Genomic DNA, 25,643 nt, shown 5'->3' with positions numbered 1-25,643 from the left:
GCATAATGAAGCACTATTATTAGAAAAGAATTAGGACACGATAATGGACCAATTTGGTGGAACATAAGAACATTATGATGGGATGGGGGACATTGTGTCAGGGCAGTAATGGAATACAATGGAACACTGGTGCACTATGACAGGGACAGTGAGCTTTTGAGGATATATAAGAGTGTTGTAATGGGACGAAAGAAAATAAGATGGGGGCAAAGAAACATTGTGAAAGAACATCAGAAGTGTGGGTCAGTGCAGGGGTAGAGACCGATTTAGATCTATTTAAAATTGTGATGACACAAGGAATCATTGTGATGAATACAGAGGTGAGAGAAAAACAGACCGTGATAGGACAAAGCAAAACGGTGACTGGACAGCTGAGAAACGCAATGGAATAAAGGATTATGAGAACTAGAACTGAGGTGGGTAGGTGGACACTTACTGAGCTCTGCCGTAGAAAGAGAAGCACTGTGAACAGTAAACCATTGACAGAACAGCGGGGGGCTGTAATGACACTGCAGCACTGTGATACGACAGAGAGCATTAGGGTAGGAGAGGAGCGTTGTGACAGTACTTCTAAACACATGGAGAAAGAAAAAATACTGTGACTGGTTGATTGGCCAGTAGACCACTGTGACAGACAAAGCAGCATTCTAGTGGGACAGCAGAGGACTGATCTGAAACAGCTGGCCAGACATGGTGTCACACACCTTCGATGCTAGCACTGAGGAGGTATGGGAGTTTGAGGCCAGCCTGCTCTACATATCGAGTATCAGACTACCCAGGACTACATATGGAGACACATCTCAAAAGCAAACACAAAGTGAGATACTGGTACGACAATGAAGCGTGACAACAGGATGAAAGGGCACCAATGGTGGAACAATAGCACACTGTAATAGAGCAATGGAAACTGATAAAATCATGAACAGTGCTGTGATATCACAGTGGTACCTTGTCATAGCAACGAAGAGCATAGCGGCAAACAACTAAAAACTGGATGAACATCATATTATCCCAATATCTCATTATTATACAGCAATGAAGTACTACTGTGTGGGAGTACTAAAGCCTTGTGATGGGACCATGGACACTTGAGACATGATGGTGGAACCTGGTGATGAAGCAGAGGAGCAGTGTTGAAACAGTGGAGTACGGGAGCAGTGGGACACTGTGATCGAACAATTGAGTGGCTTGACTGATCCACTGGCGAATGACAGAAAAGTTGGATGCTGATGCTGATGGAGAGAAGAACACTGTGATTAGACTATAAATCGCTGTGCCAGGACAATGGAGGGCTGAGATGGTAGAGCAGAGTGCTGATGAAACTTATATCTTGATGGATCAAAAGAATATTATGATAGGCAGAAACCTGTGAAAACAGGTAAGCATTATGACTGGCATACCGGCATGGACCAGAGGAGCGCAGTGGTGGGACAGAGAAGGCCTATGACGTGACAATGCATCACTACATAGAAAAGTGGGACAGAGGATCACTGTTAAAGGCACAACTTAATGTTTTTAATCACCATGTAATGTGTACTTAGAAGACAGAATGGGTTGCTAAGTAAGATTTACCTCATACTTAACTTCTCTTATTAACCAGATGAAGCAAACAATCTTAGACCTCTGAAACACTCTCTTAGTCCAGACCTAATACGGGTCCCTTCCCACAGTGGCTATTGACCTAGGAAGGCCTAAGGCAAGTGCACTTCTTTTTTTTTTAAATTATTTATTTATTTATTATGTATACAATATTCTGTCTGTGTGTATGTGTGCAGGCCAGAAGAGGGCACCAGACCTCATTCCAGATGGTTGTGAGCCACCATGTGGTTGCTGGGAATTGAACTCAGGACCTTTGGAAGAACAGGCAATGCTCTTAACCGCTGAGCCATCTCTCCAGCCCGCAAGTGCACTTCTAAGACAACTAAGTTTTGACACAACATGACTCATTAGAAACGTCTTGAGTACTAATACATATATATTATATTGTTAGTCTTCTGAATTTTCCAACCTCTCTACCACTTCTTTTCATTTAAAAGTTTCTAAACATAAGGGAGGTGTCTTAATAGGGTTTTATTGCTGTGAAGAGACACCATAACCAAGGCAGCTCTTACAAAGAAAATCATTTAATTGAGGCTGGCTTACAGTTTCAGAGGTTCACACCATTATCATCATGGCAGGACACATAGCAGTATGCAGGCAAACATGAAGCTGGAGAAGGAGCTGAGAGTTCTACACCCAGATCAGCAGGAATAGAAATGTCACACTAGACCTGACGTGAGCATTTGAGACCTCAAAGCCTGGCCCCTATTGAAACTTCCTCCAACAAAGCCAAACCTACCTCAACAAGGCAACCTCTTAATAGTGCCACTACCTACGGGCCTATAGGGGCCATTTTTATGCGAGCCACGACAGGTCTGTTTGGAAGACATAAAGCGTTGCCACTTCACACTAACCTTTAACCATAGCCTAAACCTAATCTCAATTTCTTACCCCAATGTTACTTCTATTGACAACCTTAACACTCTAACACGTAACATCCCAAATCCTAACACTAATCCTATCCTGAATCCTACTCTAACCAGCTACTAACACTATCATTACACTAAACCCAACCAATACCCTAACTCTAATACCATCCCGAATCCTAATGATATACAACCTCATGTTCAACCACACTTAATATTAATCATATCCCAAACATTAATCTGTAATGTAAAAACCTAAACTTAAAACTTAAACCCCTATCCCTAGTACCCAATCTCTGGCCCTACCACTATGATTTATCCTAACGTATAACAATAAAAACCCTAACCCTTACCAGAAACCTAATTTCTACTTAACCCTAACTCTAATCTTTAATCTTAACCCAATCCTTTCTATGATCTAATGTACAAACAGAACAAAACAGAATATACAGGTGTCAACAGAAGCAAAATTTTATTTGGCAGCTCTTCACAGTATGTGAATCACCTTCTGGCTACATTGCCTCTCTTTACACACAGAGATACAAAATAATTGTATCTTAAAGCATTTGAAAAAAAAAATCTATTTTAAAACCAATCTTTAGTAAACATTACCATTTATTAAAGATAAAAACCAATTTTCATACTAATTGAGATGAGATGCTTATTTTTTTAAATTTATTTATTTATTATGTATACAATTTTCTGTCTATGTGTATGCCTGCAGGCCAGAAGAGGGCACAAGACCTCATTACAGATGGTTGTGAGCCACCATGTGGTTGCTGGGAATTGAACTTAGGACCTTTGAAAGAGCAGACAATGCTCTAAACCACTGAGCCATCTATCCAGCCCCCGAGATGCTTATTTTTAATTAGGTATTAAATCTTAATTGAATGTGGCACTCACCTTTCATACCAAAACTCAAGAGGCAGAAACAGGTGAATCACTGAATTAAAGGTCAGCATGGTATACAATACTGAGTTCCAGCCAGTCAGGGCTACACAGTGAGACCCTGTCGAAAAAAAGAAAACAAACAAACAAACAAAAAAAACAAAACTGAATATCTGAGAATGCAAAATTTAGAGACTCGATGTTTTCCCGAGTTGGATCATCAATGTTGAGTGCCCTTCATGTAAATTAGTACAAAATGACAAAGGTACACTTACGACCATTTCAGAAACTATTGGCTAATCCCAAACCAAAATTCACTAAACAATCTTTATAAAATACATTTCAGTAAATTAGAAAGCATTTTTTTTAAAAAAAAAAATCAAGCTTCTCAACCCAATATAATCCAAAGGTATACAAATTTCTTATTTGCAAACTGGTGACTAAGAAAGTAAAAATGCATCAAAAAATTGTAACTTTGCAAGTTAAAAAGTTATTACCTAATTCACTATAAAATGATCTTTTATACATAATAAAATCTAAGTCTACAGTGTCTATAAAGTTAATTGCAGTAATATTAATGTATAGTAAGGTCCTTAACATTCACGTTCACTAAACTAGAGCCCACAGACACGCAGAGCAGTATCCAGTCCTGAAGACTCCATTATCCTTATACTATTATCCTTTTATATATTTATACCAAATATTTTCAGTTTCCTAAATCAGTAAAACATTATACTGCACATTTGGAGTAGATTGCGGTAAACTATACTATATTTGTGATAGTTGATATTATCATCTTGAGAAAATCTAAAATCACCTGGGAGATGAGCTTCTGGGCTTGTCTGTAAGGGATTTAACTTGAGACAGGAAGACCCACCCTCAAGGTGACACTATTCCCTGGGTTTGGGTTCTAGACTTGCATAAAAGAGAGAAAACTAGAAAGTCGTGGGTATTCATCACTCCTTGCTTGACTGTAGACACAGCGTGACAAGCTCCAACAAGCTCTTCCTGCCGTGACTTCTGTGCCATGTCAAACTGTGACACAGCTCAACCTCTGAACCAAAAGAAACCCTTCCTAGCTTCTTTTGATGGAATACTTTATCACGACATCAGGAGAACACCCAATGACCTTCAGTTATGGAATTGTCTAATAATGTATATATTATTACAAACTACCTCTATTGTTGGAAGACTATACTTCATTTTTACCTCCATGTATGCCTAAAAGAAATGGCAACTCATTCTTCTGATAAGAGTACTGGAGACTGAACTCACAGTTTCAGGTATGTCCATCAAGTATTCTACCCAATGAACAACATATGCAGTACTCTTCAGTTTTTGATGACAAAACAGTACATAAATTGCTTGGCCAAGTCCTGAACTTGCAATTCTCCTCCGTCAGTGACCTAAGTAACTAGTACTACAGGTTTGCACCATCAAGCCCTTCTAGGAACATCAATAAATACAAATCCCTGGTAAATACAATATATTCATAACCTATATAACATTAAATTCATATTATAAAAATCTGGACGTTATAGGTTAACTTGCATCAGGATTTCAATATATTTAAAATTTACTTCCAATAGTCCTCTTGACGGTTAAAATGTTGCAAACTTTACTTTCCAAACTAGTTTCAATCCAAAATCCATTCTTATAAGAGCTACCCCTATTTTCATTATCATGTATTCAAGAGGACATATGAAAAATGAAGTATCCTAACATTACATTTATTCCTAAGGTCTTCCACCAGAGATGTTCAAGTTTTCAAATGGAAACCAACATCTTTTTGTTCATTTGTAGCCCTGGCCAGCCTGGAACTCATATCTGTCTGCGTCTGACACCCCGGTACGGGGATTAAAGGCATGCATTGCCATGTTCAGCTTAGAACTGAATATGTTAACACATATTCCTGATAGGTTTTTCTCCAGGAAGTCTATGATTAAAAAAACAAACAAACAACAACAACAAAAACCCTGAAGCTTTCACTAGTCTTACACTACCAGATTTTCTTCCCAGGAGTACTTTCAAACATTAGAAGGAAATTAGACAGTCCACAAGTTTTTGCACTGTTCAGACTCATGGAGCTTTTTCCCCAGCATGAGTCTTTCCATGTCTCTGAAGCGACCGGTGACATCTAAAGGTCTTACCACACTGATGACAGTCATATGGTTTTTCGTGACTATGAGTTCTTTCATGTCTTTGAAGGGAACTGTGGCATCTAAATGTTTTGCCACATTGTTGACACTCAAAGGGTTTTTCTCCAGTATGGATTCTTTCATGTACTTGAAGAGAAGGGAGGCGCCAGAAGGCTTTACCACAGTGTTGACATTCAAAAGGTTTTTCCTCCGAATGAGTTCTTTCATGTAATCGAAGGGAGCTCTGAACTCTGAAGGCCTTACCACATTGTTTGCATTCATAAGGTTTTTCTCCAGTATGCGTTCTTTCATGTCTTTGAAGAAAAGAGGGATAAATGAAGGATTTGCCACATACTTTACATTCATAGCGCTTCTCTGCAGAATGAGCCCTTTCATGCATTTGGAGTAAATACCGAGAAACAAAGGACTTGCCACACTGCTTACATTCGCGGGGATTTCCTTCAGCTTTCTTCCTTTCATATATATTACTAAGACTGAACACTTTACCATGCTGCTTGCATTCAGAGGGTTTCTCAAGATTGTGAGGTATTTCATGCACTCGAAAACTACTGAGAGCTGTGAAGGGTTTGCCATATTGTTTACATTCATGTGGTTTCTCTCCAGGATGGATCCTTTCGTGTAGCTGAAGGGAACTTGGACAACTGAGAATTGTACATTGCTGCTTACATTCATAAGCTTTTTCTTCAGTACGAGGTTTTTCATGTACTTGAAAATAACTGAATTTCTTGGCCGTTTTATCAACTTGCAAACATGCATAGGATTTTTCTCTAATATGAGTTAGTTCATGTAACTGAAGGGCACTGGGACAACTGAGGCTTTTATCACACTGTTTACATGGATACAGTCTTTCTTTAGTGTGAGTTCTTTTATGTATGTGAACGTAAGTGAGACTCCTAAATGCCTTACCACACTGCTTACATTCATAGGGTTTTTCATCCGTGTGAGTTCTTAAATGCCTCTCAAGTAAACAAGGAAAAACGAAGGTCTGATGACATTGTTCACATGCATATTTACATACATAGTGTTTTCCTCTAGTATGAATCTTTTCATGTCTTTCCAGGGAGGAGGGATAATAAAAAGCTTTACTACATATCTTACATTTATAGGGCTTTTCTACAATATGAGATCTTTCATGTGTTTGGAAGGTATTCCAATCTCTGAAGACTTTACTACATTGCTTACATTCAAAGGGTTTTTCCTCAATGTGAGCTCTTTCATGTCTTTGAAGGAAAGAAGGACATAGAAACACTTTACTACATATCTTACATTTATAAGGTTTTTCGACAGTATGAGCCCTTGCATGCAATCGAAGGGAACTGTGACTTTTGAAGGCCTCACCACACTGTTTACACTGATAGGGTTCTCCCCAAATATGAGTCCTTTTGTGTCTTTGAAGAAAGGGGGAACACAGAAAGGCTTTACTGCATAGCTTACATTTGTATGGTTTTGCGCCAGTGTGAAATCTTTCATGTGTCTGAAGTAAATATGGATAAGTGAAGGACTTAGCACACTGTTTACATGCATAAGGCTTTTTCCCAGGATGAGCTACTGTATGTCTTTCAAGGGAGCAGTGACTTCTGAAAGCTTTACCGCACTGTTTACAGTCGTAACATTTTTCACCACTGTGAGTTCTTTCGTGCATTCGGAGGTAACTTTGACATCTGAAAGCTTTATCACACTGTTTACATACATAAAGTTTTTCTCCATTATGAATCCTCTCATGAAATCGAAGAGAACTGGGAGAACAGAGGGTTTTTCCACACTGTTTACATTCATAGGGGTTTTCTTCGATATGAAAAACTTCATGTAACTGAAGATAATTGTGACATCTGAAGGTTTTCCCACACTGTTTACATTTATAGGGTTTCCCTCCAATATGAGTTAATTTGTGTAAATGAAATGAACTTTGCTGTCTGAAGGACTGTCCACACTGTTCACATTCATAGGGGCTTTCGCCACTATGAACTCTTTTATGACTTTGACGGGAACCAGAACTTAGAGCTTTACCGCACTGTAAACACTCAGAACATTTATCTTCGGTGTTGATTCTTCCATCTATAGAAAATGAACAGGGGCAAATGACGGCCATTCCAGACGGCTTATGGGATTCTTCACCACTGTGCCGTCGCTGTTGTATTCCAAATGAACCTGGAAAATGAAAATATTTTTAAAACAATTGACTTTTATAAAGTATCTGAGTATCATCGAATATTTGAGGGTTCAAGGTTTTCCTACATTGTTTACATTTATAGTGCTTCTTACCATATTTGTGCTCAGAATGTTTGTCCCTCAAGTGAGACATGGTATGTTCATTAAAGGGTGAATTACAAGTGAAAACATTCCCCCACACACCACATTCAAATGGTTTTATTCCAGTAGAAATGTTTGTACTACTATGGAGATTTGGTATCCAGGTAAAGGTTTCTTGAAACTTACCACCTTCTCTATGCTCATAGATTGTATCTACCATGTGACTTCTGTTAAAAAAAAAAAAAAGTATAAATAGGTTAGCAATGGCTGCTTCACTAATGACTCTCCGCACACTAGTAAGTGCTAGACTTACACTACTCATAAAAACCAGTGTATGTTTTGCAACCTGAATGGTTTCAAACAAAATGAACTGATGATTCTATACTCCCTAAAAGAGTTACTATCAAAACGGACCCCAAAGGCTGGAGAGCTGGCTCATCAGTTAAGAGAACTGGCTACTCTTCTAGAGGTCTTGAGTTCAATCCCCAGCACTCAGGCTGTGACTTACAATTGCCTATACCTATAGGCCCATGGAATTCAATGCCTTTGGTGTGCATACAAAATAGCCATATATATGAAATACACAAATTAATCTTTATATATGTGCATGGGTGTTGTCTAAGTACTGTTTCCAAGTGATTTTTTTTAAATGTATACACTAAAGTATGTGTTGTTGGTAAAATTTTTCTAATAAGTAAATTTTAATGTTCTGGCTCTCATTTTCTTTTTTAATTTAAAATTTCACCATTATTTATTTTATGTACATGGGTGTTTTGCCTATATGTATGTGTGCACACCATACTAGATGCCCTGGAAGTTGTGGAACAGATGGTGGTGAGCCATCAGGTAGGAGTGGGGACCAGAACCCGGGTCCTCCAGTAGTCTTAAATACTGAGCCCTCACTCCAGCTCCTTTAGTTGTTGTTGTTTATTTGTTTATAAACTTCTGTAACACATTAAGAAGGTTTTGGGTTTTTTTGCTTTGTTTTGTTGCGTGACGGGGTGATTTTTCAAGACAGGGTTTCTCTGTAGCTTTGGAGCCTGTCCTAGAACTTGCTCTGTAGACCAGGCAGGCTTCAAACTCACAGAAATGTGCCTGTCTCTGCCTCCAAGTGTTATGATTAAAGGTGTGCACCACCTCTGCCTAGCCCCACATTAAGAGTTTTTTAAGCAAAACTTTCTTCCACTTGTATATTCAAAGTACCTTAGATGTCTCCAAGAATGTTCACACTGCTGTTCAATATTCTGGTCTTCCCATCTGATGCCTAAAGTGTAGACCCAGAAAAATCACAAACTGTTAGAAACTACAGAAAAATGAGTTTCTAGGTATGATGTACACTGGACCCATGCCTGTTTATTCACTGATTTCTTCCCTTTCCAAATTCCCAATCACAGGACCAAGGAACATGTGTTTCCTGACAAAATAAACGGAGGCATTCCTACCTAGAGAAGTGAGGTTCCTGCAGGTTTCCAGCATCACCTCTCTGTACAGCTTCTTCTGAGAAGGACCCAGCAATATCCATTCATCCTGGCTGAACTTCACTGCCACATCCTCGAAGGCCAAAAGATCCTAAAACATCCCGAATGTATACAGAAAAGAACAGATGAAACTAACAGATTTAGAGATTTACACTCAGTTGATAAGATGTTCATATAATTTTATGGTATTCAGGAATTTATTCAGTCAAACTGAAATTCAAAGTGCTAGCCCTGAGATGTTAAGAAAGGATATAGCAACAGAGTTCTAGATCAGCCAGGAAAATACCGAGACTCTGATTTCATTGGGGGCGGGGGTGATTAACAAAGAAGAAATAGCAGAGTAGAAACACTCCTAATTACTGTGCCTGCAAGTTGAATGTGCTGCCAGGCCACCCCACTTTTTCTTTCTAGAGTGGATTTCTAATACCTATAATAAGAGAGTTCTGCCAAATGATATATAGAATAGAACTAACATTAGCATTCAAGATATTGTTTTTCTTTATATATTTCTACATACAAAAGTGTGGGCTTTTCTACTATTGGGGAACCTAAGATCCTGGGAGACATTCCGCAAACATAAATGGTAAGAACAGTTCTCTTATTCTAAATGACTTATACAAACAGCATTTTATGAATGTTCTATACACACAGGGGTACCAAGACAGTCTGCTCCTGCCCCCAATGATCTGGGTAATGAGGCTACAGAATTTTTCTGGTAGACAACAGTTCATACATATTCTCATTTGTTAAGTGGGGAAATTGAGCCCATCCTTTGTGATTATACCAAGAGAAAACATTTAGAAGCCTCAAAGGTAATTTATACCATCTAGAATTTACCATAGCAAGAATGACTAATGATCCTAACAAAAAAATAACATGAAACAATTAGATGGCATATGCTTTTACTAAGAATGCAATATAGTCAGATATGTTGATATGTGCTTATAGTCCCAGATATTTGGGAAACCAGTATATAGAATCACTTGCATCCAGAAGTTCAAAGCCAGTCCGTACTCTATTTAAAGGCTCCTATCTCAGGAGGGAAAGAGGTAGTGAAGGATGAGAGAGAGGGGGGGAAGAGAAGTGTCACCAAAATGTCACCTCTTAGGGATTATATCTTTATAAAATCACATGATATTTAAAAATCCACCTATTAGTAGCCACCAATAATTAGTTTTCCAACTTTCGCCTAGTCCAAGTTCTTAGCAATTGTCAGTCTTCTAAACAGTAATGTGATGGCTTGCCTAGAACATACCAAAGACTTTCATACTATTCTGTAAACACAAAAGACCAAAAATAAAAACAAATTTTCATACTTTGGAGGTTTACTGGGACTTAATAAAAATAGCCAGCTTAAAGAAAAAAATGCAAAACTTGCTATTCCACAAGAAAAGGTATTTCACATATCCACTCTGCTATGGACCACATCAAATAAATCCAAGTCAGTTTCCCTAACTGTTATGAAAAGAAGTCCTTCACCCTCTCAGCTACGCAACTTCCCTCTGTGAGCTTACTGCTTCCTATGTATTTCAAAACAGTCTTTGTCTGTGCATGTCGTGGATAATACTTTTGACTGACTGTTACTGGTATTTCTTATGCTGTTTTGCCCAGCATTTTGATAGCTTACAAAGAAACTCTCTTCTTATCTCTCTGGTGCTTGTGGAGGTGAGTTAACGGTCAAAGTCTCCTAATTTAGAAGACTCTCAAACAAGGTCTAAAAGTCTTTAAGTTGCATCCCAGACTACTGTCTCCCATCACAGGACAAGCTAAAGAGGTCCTTTTCAGTCCTTGCAGAAAGATATACTTCCCATTCACAACGGATGGACACAGGCCAAAGGAATTCCTTGCTGATATTTTAAGGTGATAGAGGAAAAGAAAAGACAGCTAACTGTAGTCTCCAATTCTAAAAAACTTCATTTCTCTTGTTGTGAAAACTGCCTCTCTCCACCTATAAGCCGCTGACTCTTGCCCCTAACCAGATACACTCCTTTCACATATCCACCCATAAGTTTGACAGAGAACTCAAGAACCAAGTAAAAGTGACACTAACCCTTGGAAATCTATATATTGTCTGTGAGGTGGCTAGTGGGGACCTCAGCACCATCAAGTCCCTGTTTCTTTCTCCATCTGATCTGCTCCAAATCTAACAACTATGATCATTTTGCCCAAAAGTCCCTTCTATCTTCATTAAGGAATTCAAGGGGTTAATTGTAGTCTTTTAACCTAATCTGGGGAATATATTTATAACATTTTACTTTTTAATTATTTTTATAAGTGTTTGCCCACACATATGTCTGTGCACCCTATGCATGCCTGGTCCTCTTGGAGACCATACCTGGACACTAGATCCCTTTGAACTGGAGTTATAGATGGTTATGAGCTTCCATGTGAATGCTGGCAATGAAATCCGAGTCTGTGGAGGAGCAGCCAGGGCTAAGCGATGAACCACCTCTCCAGTCCCTACTTACAGCATTCTAAACTCTTGCTATACGTGTACAAAGATGTTCCATACCTAAACTTTAGCAGGCAGCTGAGGAGATGAGAGCCATAGTCTTAACCCTGAAAACAGAAAAGACATGTTCCTTTATGGTACCTGACAGGAAACTCAGATGATTATATCAGAACTCCTCTGTGGGAAGCAAGGGGGAAAGTATCCCCAGGAATACATGATTCCCCATGTCTTAGAAAGCAAAACGCTGCTGCTATCAACTCCATTAACAATGCTCTGTTATGAAACATAACAAGTGAGCCATCTAAATACCATGTTTCTTTTATTTTAATATAGATAGGCTTGTAACCAATACACTAACCTGGACTCTTAAGGGCCAAAGGCAACCTATTTGTAAATTTTTTGAAACTTCTTCAGGTATTAGACAAAAGTTTCAAAAATCAGAACAGGGACACTAAATTCCTCTCCTGCTATTTTCTAGACAGACACAGTCTTCAAAGCTCTACTTAATAATTAAGAGGATTCAAAGGCCAGAAAAGCCAAGCCAGATTAAAGGGATTGCTGTGGCAACTTCCCTTTCCCTAACCATCTCAGAAAGCGCAGGACTCCATCTAGAGGAACCACCTTATCTTGGTGACATGTGAGCCACTGATGATCCTTGCAGTCAGTCTCTGTGTTTCAGCTGTGAGAGCGCAAAACAGCTCAGTCATAATAAACCTCCTATGAGATCATGTATAATCTGCTAACTGGAGGGCCATTAGAATCATAACTGCCCCCTCCCCCGTCATGAAAGGGCCATCCCATATCTAAAAATCTCAGGCTAGGGTCAAACATGAAAACTGACAACATCCTTAACTTTGGTCCTGGACAATAACAAACTTCCCCTTTGAAGACATGACCCTGGGGTTACACAACTCCCAAGTTTTCCCTGGGACTCTATGTATGAACCTCTGATGATCCAAGATATGGCAAGGGCTATGACTATACTACAACATAAGAACTATATTCTCCTCCCTACCTTCCTGATTCAACATTCCTGTCCCCAGTCTTCCTCCCTAGCAGTAATGGGAAACTCTAACCAGCCCACTTAAACCTCTCTTAACATGTATGATAGACTCTTTTTCATTCATTCCTTTTGGTTCTACCCAGCTGCCTGATTCCCTTCCTAGGTAGAAACATTGCGTCCAACCTCCAGTATCATTTATGACATTTAAAGGAACCTTAGAATATTCATAAAACTAATCTCCTGCCCTATAAATATCCAGGGGTGTCTAGATCCCTTATCTCATTATACAACCCTACGTCTTATAAAAAGTTCCCCTTTAAGTGTGAGGCATCTCTAGTCCCAGATGCTCACTAGCAGCCACTTCTGTCATTAAAGACTTTCCCCAAAGGCCCAACTGAAACCTAAAGCGAAAATTGAAACCTAAAACCTAAAAGTGTTCACCCCCAAAATCCTACTCCTGAGAGCCTCTTAGAAATGTCTCTGTCCTCTCCCAATGAGGCCCAAGGTAAAACACACCCTCACACACCTGCAGACTTTCCTTTCTCCTTTCTGGCTTCTATAATTGCACAAGTCGTACCTTCTTACTCCCTTGATGTCATTTCAGGGAATTTGCCCTAAACCTGTTCCTCCAGGGAGCTTTAAACTACGCCACAACTAAGGACACCACCGATCTTTAGTTATGATGCCCATGTTACTCCTTTATCCCATTATCTCAGAGCTCCTATACCTACCATTCCTTCCACCTTTCCAGCTTCCCCTGTCATACACACTACCCCTCTGTCAAAGCCATGCTGGGGTGCCACTTTTCACCATTATGACTTTAGATACAGATACAGGTAAAAGGCTGAAAGCATATACCTGACATCGCTAAGTCTTGGAGGGATGATTCTTCTGCGAGACTTAGAGTTGGGTTTCCTAATTTCTGTTTATGGGTTATTATTTGGGTTATGGGTAGCAAGGTCCAAGAGACTTAGAGCTGTCTTTCCTAATTCCTGTTTATGGGTTCTGACTAGAGTTATGAGTAGGGAGAACCTTGTTTAACCTTCTGGTACTATGGAGACCTTCGAGACCATAGGCCATTAAGTTGCAGATGCTACTGTCTGAGAGATATCCACCATTACTGTAGCATGCACATGGGTATCAAGACAATCTTCAATGTTGGACCTTGCTTTCCAACCTGAGGCAGGTCTCTCATTTTTGTTACTACACTACATATTCCAGGCCAGCTTCCAGGGCATTCTTCTGTTCCGACCTACCACCTCACCATATGTGGACTGAGATTACATACATGTACCACTACATCTGGCTTGTATGTGGGTCCCAGGGATTAGTACTCAGACCATAAGGCTTGTGCAGAGCATGACTTTACCTACTGAGCCGTCTCACCAGTTAAAAACAGATTATTCTGCCTCGAAGTCATACTCTTTACGTATACTGAATCTGGTTCTCAATTTTTAAAATTGTTGGTATTCTTTAAAATGTTTTAATGTTTTGGAGTATTTGAAAATAATTCATTATCTTGTAATTTTAATTTTCTCTCTAGCCAGTTTATTCAATTCCATAGGTATAACATCATATAGCATGGTTAATTCTGATTTTTAGAAAAGAGTGGTGTTTGATGCCTAAATTCTTGTAACTCTTACTTGACACTAACAATTTCATTTGGTGTTATTTTAGGATTATGTTAGGTTTGGATTTGGGAAAGCAAATGTTTAGTCACTGGGATGGTTAGTTTTAAGAGCCAATCTGACACTAATCACCTCTTAAGAGAGTCTCAGTGAGGGTCTATCTAGATCAGGTTGGCCTTTGAGCACGGCTGTGGAGGACTGTCTTGATTATATTAACTAAGGCAGGAAGACCCATCCACAGGAGGTGGCACTATCTCACCGCATAAATGGAAAGAGGGGGCTGAACAAGTAAGCATGCATACAATCATTCTCCCTCTGCTCTCTACTGTGGGTGTGACTGCTCCAAATTCCTGCCCTGCTTTTCCCTCAATGGACTGTGATCTGGACTTGTTAGCAGAATAAACCCTTTATTCCCCAAAGTTGCTTTCACCAGGGTGTTTTACAACAGCACCAGACAGGAATCTGAATCTAAGAATTAAACACCAATCCTGAGAGTTTCCAAAACTCTTGTAAGTTTTGTCATTTTTTTTTCTCTCAGAGGAGTTAAATTCCAATGAAAACAGACTGCCCATTCTAGCATTAGTTTCATTGTCTAGGAAACCCAGGTTAGCATGTTAAGAAAAAAAAAATCTAGGCACAGTGGCACACTTCTCAGCTATTGGGAAGCAAAGGCAAACAAATCTGAATTGAAGCCAGCCTGGTCTATAGAGACCCTGTAGCAACAAGCCCCCCTCCCCCCCCCCCACACACACACACAACAGGACTGCCAAAGGTCCCTACTGAAGAAACCATGGCAAATTCCAGTAGAGCCAGAATTAGATTAAAAAAAAAAAAAAAAAAAAGCTGGAAGACCAATAGGTAACTTTTCTCTAAATATTTCCAACTTTATTGACTTCTTGATCCTCTTTCATTTTTTCCATGAATATGACAAAAGTCTCTACTTTGGCTAACTAAGGGAATGGTAGTGTTGTTTGTTTGTTTGTTTTTGACATTGTTTCCCTGTGTAGACCTGGCTGCACACAGGTACTTGCTCTGCAGACCAAGCTGGCCTCGAACTCACTCACATAGATCTGCCTGCCTCTGTTTTCCCAAGTGCTGGGATTCTGTGAACTGTGTTTTGGATCAGATTTATATGCTGATGATAAGAGTAGCTGTCTCCAAGGTACACCAAGCTTGTCCTGACACTTATGGTAAAGTAAGGGGAATGAAGACACCAATTGTCTTCCATAGCCAATAAAGTTCCTTCCAGCCCAGGAGCAGGAAATATTTTGAGATATCACTATAAACTTACTACAAATCCCAGGACTGGAGAGGTGGCTCAGCTGTGGCTGTGCTTCCAGAGGAATCAGCTTCAATTCCCAGAACCCACCTGGTAGCTCACAACTGCATGGATCCCCAGTTCCAGGGGACACCATCACACAGACATACATCCAAGCAAAATATCAATGCACATAAAATAAATAATAAAATTATAAAAAAGAAAAATTAATACAAATCCTGGGATAGTCACCTGGACACATCCACCCTGTACAGAAAGAGCAAATGCCCCTTGATTTTGGCACCTTTAATGTTAGGCACTAAGATTTCCTAAACTAAAGGCAGCACATTGGAAAACCTGGATATGAAATCAAAGTTTTAGGTAACACATGGTAAAGGAAAGGTCTCAAGAGAAATCTAAATATTTCAAAAGAATTTAAAGTACATTTTATGAATAATTATGCCACAAAACACAAGTCGTGTTTGTGAGAAATTAAATCAATAAATACATGTACTACAAATGAAGACAGATGAAAAATAAATCATTTAGTCTTCCATAATAGGACATTAGAAAAAGAAATAAATCAAAGCACAGGAAAATAATAATTAGAGAATTAAAAAAAAATTGTGAATAGAAAAATCAAGAGACAGCCAACCGATTACTCCAAACCCTAGTTCTTCAAAAATATTGATAGAATTGATAAGCTTACAACCATGCTTTAAAAAAAGATTAATGATTACAATTATAGAGCACCACCTACATACGGTTGTACCACCTTGAACAAACCTGATCTCACCTGATCTTGGAAACTAAGCAGGATCAGGCCTGGTCAGTACCTGGATGAGAGAATTAAATAGGGCCATCATTAGCACGAAGATGAAAAGAACCATAGGCATCCTATGAACAACTCCAGACCACATATTTAGTGACTCAGAAGAAATGAACAAATTCTATGAAATAATCAAAAGGTAAACAGAGAGATGGCCGGTATGAGTAGGCCTATAATGTGCTAAAGAAACTCTCAAAACAAGGTTAAATAAGACTCAAACTATTTCAACCATCAGTTTTTCCAAGCAATTAAGATATGGCACTGATTCTGCAAAACTTCCTCTGAAAAGGCAAATACATCCTAGTTCAAACTTTGAGTTCAACATTACCATAACACCAAAACAACAGAGGCGAAAAAACGAAGCAAAACAAAAACGCATGAACCTAAAGAATGACCAACGCAAAAAACTCTCAACATCAGCTACCTCAACTTTCAAGTGTATTTTTGAAATTATTTAAAAAAAAAAAGCCCAGAGCCAGTGTGGTTGTATATGCCTGTAATCCCAGTATTTGGCAGGCTGAAATAAAATGACTGCCAAGAGTTTGAAACCAACCTGGTCTGCAGAACAAAAGACTGTCTGGAAACAAAGTATATACTAAAACCATGCTGGAATCGATGCAGACACAGAAAGTCAATTCAAACCTTAAAATTCAGACTATAAACAATGCTCCACGGTAAAACACATGCCCAGCACTATGCAAAGAAGATGTTTTAATCGCCATCAACAACAAAAAAAGGAAAAAGGTAAAAATGTCATCCACCAAATTGACAAGTTAGCTAGTAAAAATCATGCCATCATACTAGAAATAGCAAACAAAAAACAAACAAAACACTGCCAGAAAAAGAGCACTATTGAGACTGTCGAGAGGTTGAAATTACAACCACCACGCAGCTTATACAGCACCAAAGATAAGTGAGACATATTTGTATATTAATGTAACTAAGTCCACAGATAAAAAAAAATACACGGTTCTAACGAATAAGTAATCCAAGTACTTAAGAAGTGGAGGCTATTTCCATGACCTTGAAAAGGAAGCCTCAAAGTTAGGATCCACAGAGTCAACACACTCCAACACAAATCCTCAGAATTTATGTTGAAAACGACAAAGCTGATCTAAACATTACATGGCAAGAGATACGCAGAATGGTCAGCACAAGGACCAAGGCTATATAGCACAGCCGGTAGTGTGCTTGACCCCGAGGTTCCTTTCCCAGAAGCACACAAAACAACAACAACAAAAGGCATACAGACACACACCCTTAATCTCAGCACTGTGGAGGTGAGTTTAGGTAGCAAGATCAGGAGTTCAGGGTCATCCTCAGCTAAGATAAAGTTTGAGCCAGTCTCAAAAAAGAAAAAGAAGTTAACAACATGCTGAAGCATAACAATACACTATCCGACTTTACGGTGTCCAAACTACAATAATCAAATTAGCACAATATTTCGCAAATAAGAATAAGCAGAACAAAAAAGTCAGACGCAAACCCACACATCTAAGAGTAACTGATTTAACAAAGTAGCAAACCAAAAACTTGGACACGCTTTACAACTTTCACAAAAACTAATTCAAAGCAGCTCCTAAACCTAAATAAGCAATGCAAACATCGGAACGTCTAAGACTCAGAAACTAGACCACCTTAACTCAGCAGCTGGCCGTCCCATCAACACAATCACGAATCCGTGAGGAGCGGTCCGACAGCTGTGACGTCACCAGCGCGGAGCTTGGGGAGCAGGGCGGAGCCTCTCGCCCTCAGCGCTCTGCGCAGAAGCGGCCTCCGGAGCTGCTGGTCCAGGGCCTAGGTCGCCCCGCCCCTACTAGGAGGAGGAGGCCCGGCTACACCAGCGCTCGAGGTTCCGCCGCCGGCCCTCCCGGTCTGGGGACAGCGGCCGATCGCTCACCATGGTGCGGTTCCGAGCTCGCCCACGCTCTCCCCACAGCTCCGGTACCGGCTCACACAGCGCAGCACACTCGCACCTCCCTCGGCCACAGAGAACCCACAGCACAGCAGCCTGAGAGAACCCGCCCCTCACCGCCTGCCGGAGATCCTGATTGGACGGCCTGCTTAACTACCCTGATTGGCTAGCGAGGCTTGAGTGACAGGAGCAGCTCCTGTAGGGACGAAGCCGAGCTCAAAACACGGGTAGCTGAACAAAGTTTGCTTTTAAGTGGAACTTCGTTCTGCACCCGAGAGCTGAATTTTTAGTTAGTAGGCACTCTTCGCTCTTCCTCCTCTTCAGTGTCGCTAGTGTTAGCATAACGCATTACACAAAGCCCAGTGAGTGATGCCTCATAACAGGAAGGGTGCCCAGTGCACCAAGGGTAAAATTGAAAAGTCCTCCACTGATCAGCAATTTCTGTAAGGCACTCCTAGGACTGCTCATACCTTCTCCCTGCACATTTTTAGCCAGAAAAAATAGGAACACGTAGCACTAGGAGGATCAGCAGTTCAAGGCTAGGCTGGATTACATGCGACTGTCAACAAATGACATCTTCCAAGAGGAAAAAAAAAAGGAAAAATAATAGAGATTAAACCAGCAATCCATGAAATGGATAATAAAAAAAAATTTTTAAAAAAGCACTAATATTAAAAGTTGATTTTTTAAAAAATATTTTTATAGCTTGTGTGTGTAGAGTATCATATCTCCTGGAGCTACAGTTACAGGCTGTTGTGAGCTGCCAGATGTGAGTGCCAAGAAGCAAACACCCTGGCAAAGGGAAGAACAGCCAGGGCACTAAACCACTCGGTTCTGTTCGAAATGAGAAAAATTTGGATGCAGCAGCGCACATCTATACTCAGTTCTTGAATTTCAGAGACTGAGCCAGAAGAAACAAATGTTTCAGGCTAGCCTGAGCTACAGAGACTCCATCTCAAAGAAGCAAAAACACAAAAAGGAATTGTTAAGGGTATCGACAGCAGTGATGGTTGTTAGGGGCACAAAGCTCCTTTTGCCCAGGGATCACTAGGGAAAACAGGAATGTTAAACATGTAAGGGGGTCTCCTCAATGGAGAAGATAAAATGCCTGCATTCCACCCAGAAAGCTGAGAGTGCAGGCTGTTAGTGGCCCGGTGTCCTCACCAAAAATGCATATCCCAGACTCTTCCTCCCCATCTTTTGTCACACGCGTACTTTATGGCCTGCTGACCTCTATAGTATCTCAGAGACCACAGCAGATCCTAGGCCTTTTAGATACAGAACCCACCTTCAAGGTCGCCTCACCTTAAACTTCATTGTTGCCTGGAAACCTGGAATGGGAATGACTGTTGTGTCTGGAAACTTTTTCCCACATTCTATTATGTCTGATATTCTGTTATTGTTCTATTATATAACCACCTGGTATCAGACTTCCCCAAGTTTGATCCAGATGGACAAAGTCAATCTAAACTGAGCTTTCTTTCTCACCTCTTCGAGGTTTGCTTCCCTGCCTGTGACACCTGCAGAGCCTCTGATGTGGGAAGTCCTTCGGTATATGAATTGCATTTATTGGTTAATGAATAAAGCTGTTCTGGCATATAGCAGGGCAGAATATAGCCAAGCTGGAAAGGATATATAGAGAGTAAGTGGAGTCAGGGAGATGCAATGTAACTAACCAAAAAAAAAAGGACACATAAGAACCTTACAAGTAGGCCACAGCCTCACAGCGATTAGTAGAAATGGGTTAATTTAAGATGTAAGAGTTAGTTAATAAGAAGCTTAAGCTAATATGCCAAACAGTGTTTCAATTAATACAGTTTCTGTATGATTATTCGGGTCAGGACAGCTGAGAAACAAAAGAGGAGTCTCCACCAGCATGGGGCAACTACATCCACATAAAAACTGAGAGAGCTTGGGAAGGAATTCTAGACAAAAAAGAACCAAGTTAAGCACAGCTTTTTGGTAGCCTCATTTTTTCAGATAGGATCTGTTTGCTGGCGGCAAACAGAGGTGTGGCTCCTTTAAGAGAAGGCATGCAGTACCCACAGAAAAGTGACTACTGAACTTGCCAAAAGAAGGTGAGACAGTCCTTCACAGTTCCCGCTTCGTGAAAGAACTGCCAGACACTTTGCAAGACACAGAAGAAAGCAACTGATAAACTTTGCCATTACAAGACTGACCAGATCTTCAAACTTCCTGCTTCATGGAAAAGTCTACTGGATACTATGGGCCTGTAGGCTGAAGATGGATGCCCCAACGTTACAGAAGAACTTTGGGTGGCTGTCCAGGCAGTGAGATATCTCTGTCAATTCTAGAGTTTTGAAAGTTGCTTACAATTCATTTCACATTTACTTAAGTAACATTATTTCCTTCTGGCATCTTTGATGGAGTTGAAGACAAATAGTTATTTTCCTTAGTTATGATAAAAGATAAATTAGCTATGAAATTTTAGACTCACAAAGAAATATTATAACTATAATTCTTGCTTGATAACTGTTTTGTATATGTAATTTTACTATGTTAAAGTTAAAACCTTCCTTTTTAATGAGACAGAAAGGGGGAGATGATGTGAGATGTTCTTCTATATATGTGTTGCTTTTATTGCTTAATGAATGAAGATACTATGGCCTATGGCAGGGCAGAATATAGCCAGGCTGGAAGAGACAGAAAGAGAGAGTAGGCAGAGTCAGGGAGATGCCATGTAGCTGTGATGGAGGAAGGTCATTGGAAGCTAGCCGAGCAGGCGGCTGGGGTATTGGGGACGCAGCCCCGCCGCCACTCCATATTACTACATAGCTGCTTGAAGGAGGACATACCAAAACCTTACCAGTAGGCCACAGCCTCATGGCAATACACAGATTAATAGAATTGGTTAATTTAAGGTATAAAATTTAGTTACTAAGAAGCCTGAGCTAATAAGCCAAGCAATACTGTAATTAATATAGTTTCTCTATGATTATTTGGATCTGGGAGGCCGGGAAATGAATGAGCAGTCTTTACCTACACCCCCTCAAAAAGTAGCATGACATTATAAATGTACTTAACTTGTGTCCCTAAAATACTGAGACAGTAAACCTAGGTATGCATATTTTACTATAAAATGCTTCAGAACTAAAAGCAAATAGACAGAAATCTATAGAGATGCAAATATCTTGGATTTATAAAAAATAAAATAAAACCAGATGGATAAGTAAGAACAAACTAAAGTTCTAGCAACAGAAATGGACAAGGACTCCAAAAAAATATGAACACAGTGTCAGTGAGCTGCAAAGAGCTGCCAGAGCAAGTGGCGACTGCCTCCTTGAAAGGGTGTAAGGATAAAAAAGATCTAAACGATGTTGCCAAATTTTTCAAATTAACTTAAAAGTATAAACCAAGTGATTCAAAAAGTGCTCGCTCCCCCCCCCCCGCTTGCTTCCTCTCTCTCACACACACATTTTATACCAAAATCCTCTATCATCAATTCACCTTAAAGCAGAGGAAGAAAACTTTAGGGCTGAAGAGATGGCTCAGTCAGTGTTTAAGAGCATTGGCAGCTCTTCCATAGGACCCACATTGAATTCCCATCACCCACATGACAGCTCAAAACTGTCTGTAACTCCAGTTCCAGATGACCTGACACCCATGGCAAAAACACATGCACATTAAAAAGAAAAGAAAGAAAAGAAAAGAAAGAAAAAAAAAGAAAAAAAATTTAAACAATGGGGGGAAATGAAGTCACCAACTGCAGAAACAAGAAATGCAATTGTAAACATACTTATAAAAATATGGATAAGAGAAATAGCTCAGCAGTTAAGAGCACTTGCTGCTTGCTTTTGCAAAGGACAAGGGTTGAGTTCCTAGCACCCACATGGAAGGTGACAACCATCTGTAGCTTCAGGTCTAGGTAATCCAGTGCCTCCTCAGTCACAAGATACATACATGCATGCAGGCAAAATACTCATACTCCTATGTTGTGGGATATTTTGAATACACTCTGACCTTGAATCAAAGGGTAGAGCTAGCTACTGGGGAACCAAAATTGGCCATAAAGGTTTTAGAGGACTCAGGACACACAAAAAGACACAGCAAGGAAGAGGGAGGGGCTTCCAAAAATTCAAAGATCCTTTTGGATTGAAGGAAGGAGGAAGTGAGGGGACATCACTAGTCACTTCTCTGCCGCTTCTCTGATTAATTAGGTTTTTACACCAATATCTGATTCCCAAGCAATAGAATATAAGTAATCACTTCACACTTAAAAGAAATAAATCTAAAAATAACTACAAACCAGAAGAGAGTTGAACATCATCCTTACAGATCTGAAAAGAACCAGCAAGTCAACTGAGAATTCAATTCCCAGTGAAGGAAAAGGCATGATTTTATTCACATAGAGGATTCTCTAAAGAGATATAGAACTAAAAGAATCAATCTGATTCATCTAACAATAGTTGTCTCCCAAAGGAAAGGCCAAGAATCTGGGGGTTATTCAGTCCACAAGGCTGGGTGTCTCAGCTGGTCTTCAGCCTACATTCGAATTCCAGAATGATCGGAAGTAACACTCTTATGTGTTCCTGATAAGTAAGCAATACTTAAGAACACATCACATGGCTGAACATAGTAGTACATACCTTTAATCTCAGCACTCAGGAAGAGGCAGAAGGATCTCTCTGAATTCAAGGTTAGCCTGCTCTACATAGCAAGTTCCAGGACAGCCAGAGAGGTAAGAGGTAAGAGCCTATCAAAAAAAAAAAAAAATTACACACATCAGTTTCTGTTCCACCATCTAAAAACACAAATGTTATTTATAGCTTAACTAGAAGTTTTCAAACTAAGTTGTTAAGAACAACCAACAGTGAAGTCCAGAGTGGTTTTGCATGCTTTTAATCCCAGCACTAGGAAGGCAAAGGCAAGTAAATCTCTGTAAATTCCACCGCGTCTCAAAACAAGCAAGACCTCTCTCAGAACAAACAAATCTATTGGTAGCACTGATTAGACTGGTAAGAGGTGGAATGTGGACCCAGGAAATAAAATAAAAATATAGTGCATGAGCCTCTCAAAGATAAAAATACTTTTAAAACAATTAAAAGCTAGACAGAGCATTACAGGACATTCCTGAGAAGTTTCCACTACTCCACCATCAAGGTACCTTCTCAGAATCCAGCGATTGATTTCATCGTCTAGAGACTGAGCTTTGCTCCGCATTTGGAAAACCCATAAAAGGAACACCGAAGAGTATCAAATATTTACTTTCCAAGGTCTTGACAACAATCTTAAAATTCAGAGGCGTGGAGGAGCCTAACAGAAACTTTTTAAAATAATAATAATAATCATGAAAAGTGATTTTCCCAGTAGCTGTGAAAGCCTGGAAAAGTTTTGCCCGTCCTTTCCCCAACCCTTTGCTAGCCAGAGTAAAAAGTTTTTGAGTAGAAACATGAGTCACACTTGGAAAAGAATTCCCCGCTGCAGAGTACACAGACTCTATACAAATGCAGAAAACCTGTTATCCTGAGGACAAGCCACTTGTTCACTATATCAAATAGAACACTAACTTTTGTAAATACGCCGCAAACCTGACTCCAAACCTATTCTCACTGGGAAGTACAAGTTTGCAGGGCTGAGGCTGCCGCTCTCACTTTATTATCTTTGTGCAGGGCTGACAAGGGAGGAAAACTGCACAAAGGGCAGAAAGTATGGCGATCTCCTTCACACACTGCCACAGAGGGGGCTGAAGACACAATCCTGTCCTACACTGGACCTACGACAGGCAGATATCCTCAGGATCACACAGACAAGAAACTGCTGGGTACGGAAAGAGGTTTTGGGAGCTCTTTTTAACCCTAGCCTGGAAATCTTTCAGAAGGGATCCCCGGGGACATGAAGAGATGCCAGGGTTCCCAAGGGGAAAGGAGACCGAGTGGGCGGCCAACCGACAGAGTGCAGGGGAGTATCCGGGCCACAGTGTCCCGGCACTAAAGACCCTGTCGCCTCAATCGGCCCTGAGGTCGTACAAAGGGGATTACGCAAAGCGTAGCTGCAAAACGAGACACCCCCTCAGTCCCCGGACCTGGCACTAAATTGTCGCCTCGGTCAGCCCCTCTCCCAGCTCCTCACCGAGTGCGCCCAGGCTCCTCCACTCGTCCGCGTCTACACCGCCGCCCCGGAACGCCACTGCAGAGACCCCAGAAGACGGGCTTGGGGCGGAGCCGGGGAGACTCGGGAGTGGGAGGACCTTCCGGAGCCTGAGCTTTATCACTGGTTCGCCACCCCCTGGACCGGTTTCAAGCCTTTTGCGGATTTAGGCTCTGGCAGCTGCTAGGAGGTTCGTGGAGGTGGGCGGGGAGATTGCACAGCCCTCTGTTGTGCACCACGGTTGATCTTAAATCCTCATAAACCTGCCGCAACCTTCCAAGTGGTCACAGGCCTCTCACCCTGTTTAGCTTAGGTGGGGTGAAAATGAAGGAGGCTTCATTTTCAACTTTAACGAATCACTAAAAAAGAGGGATAAGAAGAGCAGTTGTGCTTAACTATAATAGGAAAACACTTATCTCTGTGAGTCTGGATTTCCCTATGTATAAAATGAGAACTCTGCCCTAATCCTTTGATGTGGTTATAACAGACTCAATAATAAAGAAAAACAATATTGCTCATAGTGGGAAAACTGGCGTTTAAGGCGTGACGGCAGCGTTTAATGGGAGCCACCTTCTGTTACTCGAATTCCGACCAGAGCATGCATCCTGGCTACCCGAATGAAACAGCCTTAGCTACTCATCCTCCCACAAAGTTAATAGTGAAAAGCATGCACCTTACCTAAATCCCAGCACTTGGAAGGCAGAGGTAGGTGGATCTCTGTGATTTTGAAGTCAGCCTGGTCTACATAGCAAGTTCCAGGACAGCCAGAGCTACAGAATAGAGACATCGAGAGAGGGACACAACCAAAATCTAAACCTAACCTTTTCACTGCTCTGATCCACAAACGTTGAGAAAGCCTAAACTAAACAAAAATCTCTAGAAATAAACATTGCAGAAGGAAAATTTTATGTGGGAGATCTTTACAATGCACCAATCAGTTCCTGGTGTATTCATTCTCTCTCTGTAGTAGGAGGCTGCTTGTCCATTCCTGGCTGCCCAGACTTGAAATAACCACACAAAAACGGTATTAATTAAACCACTCTTTGGCCTACTAGCTCTAGCTTCTTATTGGCTAGCTCTTTCATCTTAATTTAACCCATTTTTATTAATCTGTGTATCGCCAAGTGGTTGTGGTTTACTAGTTTCGTTCCAGTGCATTTGTCCCCGGCAAAGGCTACATGTCAAGATGTCTGACTCTGCCTACTCTCTT

The 25,643-nt window shown here is 40.5% G+C and overlaps 1 protein-coding gene across 6 annotated transcripts; it reads right to left on the bottom strand.

Moving 5' to 3' along the window:
• Positions 1–2,912: 2,912 nt before the first annotated feature.
• On the bottom strand, positions 2,913–24,506 carry LOC142836747 (uncharacterized). Of its 6 annotated transcripts, XM_075951299.1 has the most exons (7): positions 24,416–24,506; positions 22,933–23,039; positions 16,378–16,417; positions 9,205–9,331; positions 8,966–9,026; positions 7,949–7,989; positions 2,913–7,660 (listed from the first exon to the last, which is right to left on the bottom strand). In XM_075951299.1, exons 4-7 carry the CDS (start codon positions 9,236–9,238, stop codon positions 5,433–5,435), a joined length of 2,364 nt encoding a protein of 787 aa, XP_075807414.1. In that variant the 5' UTR covers positions 9,239–9,331; positions 16,378–16,417; positions 22,933–23,039; positions 24,416–24,506; the 3' UTR covers positions 2,913–5,432. The 6 variants fall into 6 exon arrangements, with proteins under 6 accessions (XP_075807414.1, XP_075807415.1, XP_075807416.1 ...); XM_075951300.1 differs by lacking the exon at positions 16,378–16,417 and having other exon boundaries at positions 24,416–24,500; XM_075951301.1 differs by lacking the exons at positions 22,933–23,039; positions 24,416–24,506 and adding an exon at positions 18,311–18,423.
• Between the last annotated feature and the right edge of the window lie 1,137 nt (positions 24,507–25,643).

This window comes from Microtus pennsylvanicus, chromosome 17, assembly GCF_037038515.1.
Source record: "Microtus pennsylvanicus isolate mMicPen1 chromosome 17, mMicPen1.hap1, whole genome shotgun sequence".
Taxonomy (NCBI): Eukaryota; Metazoa; Chordata; class Mammalia; order Rodentia; family Cricetidae; genus Microtus; species Microtus pennsylvanicus.
Note: the sequence above shows the minus strand (reverse complement) of the source record. Positions and strands in the feature narration are given on the sequence as shown.